This window comes from Ipomoea triloba, chromosome 3 (assembly GCF_003576645.1).
Source record: "Ipomoea triloba cultivar NCNSP0323 chromosome 3, ASM357664v1".
Taxonomy (NCBI): domain Eukaryota; kingdom Viridiplantae; phylum Streptophyta; class Magnoliopsida; order Solanales; family Convolvulaceae; genus Ipomoea; species Ipomoea triloba.
The window spans coordinates 9,963,375-9,967,245 of record NC_044918.1 but is presented as its reverse complement, the minus strand read 5'-3'; the positions used below and the strand labels follow the sequence as shown (position 1 = coordinate 9,967,245).

At 40.8% G+C, this 3,871-nt stretch overlaps 1 protein-coding gene across 1 annotated transcript; it reads right to left on the bottom strand.

Annotated features, from left to right (window-relative positions):
* Nucleotides 1–570: 570 nt before the first annotated feature.
* Nucleotides 571–3,601, bottom strand: LOC116012881. The gene is made up of 4 exons (XM_031252555.1): nt 3,348–3,601; nt 2,861–3,251; nt 1,510–1,995; nt 571–1,050 (listed from the first exon to the last, which is right to left on the bottom strand). Exons 1-4 carry the CDS (start codon nt 3,599–3,601, stop codon nt 571–573), a joined length of 1,611 nt encoding a protein of 536 aa, XP_031108415.1.
* Between the last annotated feature and the right edge of the window lie 270 nt (nt 3,602–3,871).

Below are 3,871 nucleotides of genomic sequence, written 5' to 3'. Positions count from 1 at the left end.
CTTGTTTTAGACCATATAAAGCCTTTTTGAGTTTATAGACTTTATCCATCCCGACTTCTGAGATAAAACCTGGTGGCTGCTCAACATATACTTCTTCTTCCAAAAGTCCATTTAAGAAGGCACTTTTGACATCCATTTGATAGACTTTAAAGTCTTTCCATGCAGCATATGCCAGAAAGATTCTTATAGCTTCGAGTCTGGCCAAAGGAGCGAAGGTTTCATCAAAATCAATTCCTTCTTCCTGACAATAACCTTTTGCGACTAACCGAGCCTTGTTCCTTACAATGACTCCTTGCTCATTCATCTTGTTTCTGAAGACCCATTTGCTTCCAATGACGTTTTGATGAGTTGGTCGTGGAACCAGTTCCCATACATTGTTTCTCTCAAATTGGTGTAATTCATCTTGCATGGCTATGACCCAATCCGAGTCATTTAATGCTTCTTCTACAGTCTTTGGTTCAATTTGAGATATGAAACATGCCATCATGCATTCCCGAATGGATGCACGAGTTCGTACACTATCATGTATATCACCGATGATTTGATCTTGAGGGTGATTTCTCAACCATTTTAGATCCGGTTGAACAGTAGTAGGAGTGCTCCTTCATCTATAGAGGTTTCATCGTGATTGCTCTCATCTTGTTGTATTTCTGATTGATTTGGTTCATTACCATCATTCGGCAATACTTCGGTTTGGGATGAAGTATTCGGTAGATGATTAGGAAAGGCAGGATAATCATCGTCTTCTGATTCTGATCCTTCGGATAGTTCTTCAATTTCTCCATCCTTTGTTTTCTCATCAGTTTGCGATTTCTCGGAGATCACCATATCTTCTTTAGATGATTCGTCAAAAACTACATGTATTGATTCTTCTATCACCATGGTTCGCTTGTTTAGTACTCGAAATGCTTTGCTCTTTTCGGAATATCCCATGAATATCCCTTCATCAGCACGTTCATCAAATGCCTTTAGATGTGACTTTCCGTTGTTATGGATGAAACATTTACTTCCAAAGATATGAAAGTATTTTACAACAGGCTTTCTGCCTTTCTAGAGTTCATAAGGTGTAGCTCCATGATCTTTGTGAATAAGAGATATGTTTTGAATATAACATGCAGTGTTTATGGCTTCGGCCCAAAATCGTTTAGGCAAGCCCGAGAAAGCTATCATGGATCTGGCGGCTTCCTTGAGGGTTCTGTTGCGTCTTTCAGCAACACCATTCAGCAACACCTTTTCAATTTGAAGTCTTCGGAGCAAGTCCGGAAGAACCTTTTCAGTTTCATTCTTCTTTCTCAGAAAGGATGTCCATGTATATCTTGTGTAGTCATCTACTACCACAAGAGTGTACTTTCTTCCACTTAGACTAACTGGATCAACTGGTCCAAATAAGTCCATATGGAGTAAACTTAATGGCCTTGAGTTAGTGTTAAGGGATTTCGTCTTAAACGAAGACTTGATCTGTTTTCCCTTTTGACAAGCTTCACATATCTTATCCTTGTCATAGATTACATTCGGTAATCCTTCAACCAATTCCTTTCTTGCAAGCTTGTTGATGGCTTTGAAGTTAAGATGATTGAGTTTTTGATGCCATTCCCAACTTAGATCTTTCTTGCTTTTGGCGATCAAGCAAGTGTTCGGCTTCACTGTTTCCCATGTGACAACATACATATTCTTTCTCCGTTTTGCCGTTAGCACAACTTCATGATTTGTTTTTGAGATAACTTGGCACTTGTCCTTTGAGAATACTACTTTGTATCCTTTGTCGCAGAACTGACTTGTGCTCAGGAGATTAAACTTTAATCCTTCGACATAAGAAACTTCTTGAATGATTAAGCCATTTTTCTTAACATCTCCGGTGCCCAGAGTTTGTCCACTTGAGTTCCCACCGAAGACTACTTTAGGACCATTCTTCGTTTTAAAGTTGCTCAATTCTGATATGTCTCCTGTCATATGCCTTGAGCATCCACTATCTACATACCAGATGATCCTGTTTCCCTGCATTCAAAGATTAGGTATTTTTAGGTACCCATACCTTCTTGGGTCCTTGACGGTTAGCTGTGAGCTTCGGCATCCATGCATACCTAGAACTTGTAAGGTTCATCCTCGGTCCACGATACCCGTTAAACACGCGATAATCATAAGGGATAGCATAGTAGGCTTGAGGTGACTTCGGTGAATAAACCTTCTGAAGAGGAGGCGTTTCTTTATTCGGGTTTATCCTAGTGTATGAGGTCTGCTTATGTCTATGATGGAGCAGAAATTTTGCTCTTGTCATTGGTTCGTAGTCCATGAACCAGTCCTCATCAGTGGGATATAGTCTACCATCTCCACCATTATGCTTCCTAGGAAACTTTTTGAAATTCTTGACACTATTCGGGTAAGAGCTCGGTCTTCCCTAAGGTCTACCTTTGCGTTGCCTCTGTGAATAGTGTTGCCTCTTATTGCCTTGGGATTTTCCTTTAGATCGGTTATTCCCATGTGGTTGACCATTTGCTATGAAACCATGATGGTTTATCATGCGAGGTCTGTACCGAGGGGTCTGATGACTTCTCGGGTTACCGTTTTGGGAATTTCCTCTCGTAGGTTCCACAATTCGTGTTTCAGTCGGATCATTGGATCGACTCGTTGATTGTGGTTCTGTTCCATTTTCGGCGTTAATCACTGGCTCAAGATTTTCGGTTTGTCCTTGGACAAAGACAGAACTTAAACCTCCACTAGTAGAAGGGTCAGTTGGTCGAGTTAGGAGAACATGTTGATAAGAGCTGGAGTTATAACCAAGTCCGGTTCTACTCCCTGATGGTCTTTGATCATCTACCATTCGATCCATTAATCTGGATGAATTTGTAAATGTCGCAAGTACCGCACGCAAGTTTTGCTCTCTATCATCCTTTGCTTTACACTCTTCCTTAAGAAGATGAACTTGCTTCTCAAGCTGGCTTATAGATTCAAGCATCTCAGCATTTTTGGACCTTAAGTCCTTGAGATCTTGTCTTTCTGCCAATAGCTTAGCATTCTGTTCTTTAAGCTTGAAGTGTGAATCCTCAATATCATCAAAACTCTTCATCATTCTCTCGAATGCTTCCCTATGGTTTTCATGATATAAGGATTCGGAGCTATAATTAGATGAGTGATTTTGTGAAGTTACCTCTTCTTCATCTGCCATGAGGCATAGCTCTCCTTCTGAGTCCTCTTGACTGAAGAGACACAGTAGTCCCTTCTCATCCTCCGAACTATCACTCTCTGAGCTGGAGCTAGACGTGCATGACTCGTCGTTCTTATCTCATGACTTCTCTTCTACAGCTAGAGCCTTCCTTCGCCTATCATTCTTCTTATTCTTGTTCGGCTACTCGTCAGCATCATTGGATGTATTCTTCGAGTTATGATAGTTTCCCGAATTCTTTCTATAGTTGTGCTCGTCTTGATGCTTTTTGACTATAGGATATGGGCATTCTGCTTTAAAGTGTCCAAGTTTTCGGCAGTTGTAGCACAGCATTTGTGCTTCATCTTTCTCTTGTGTTCTGGATCCGCTTGCTTTATCATTGCTTCGGTACTTCGTTCTTCTCGCCTTGTCCGAGTTGTCATAGGATTGATTCTTTCGCATGAACCTTTTAAACTTTCTCATAAACAGAGCAAACTGATCATCAGTAAATAAGTCAGACGAGGGATTAGGATTCGACCTCTACATTGATGATGAAGGTTGTTGATTAGCAACTAAGGCTATGTTCCTTGTCTCGGGTTCTTCATCATTTAATGTTTCCTTCTCAAACTCGTAGGCTTTCAGATCACTGAAGATCTGAGTAGTGCTCGTTGTTTTGAGATCTCGGTGATCACGCATGGCTATTACCTTCATCTCCCAACTTTTGGGTAGTCC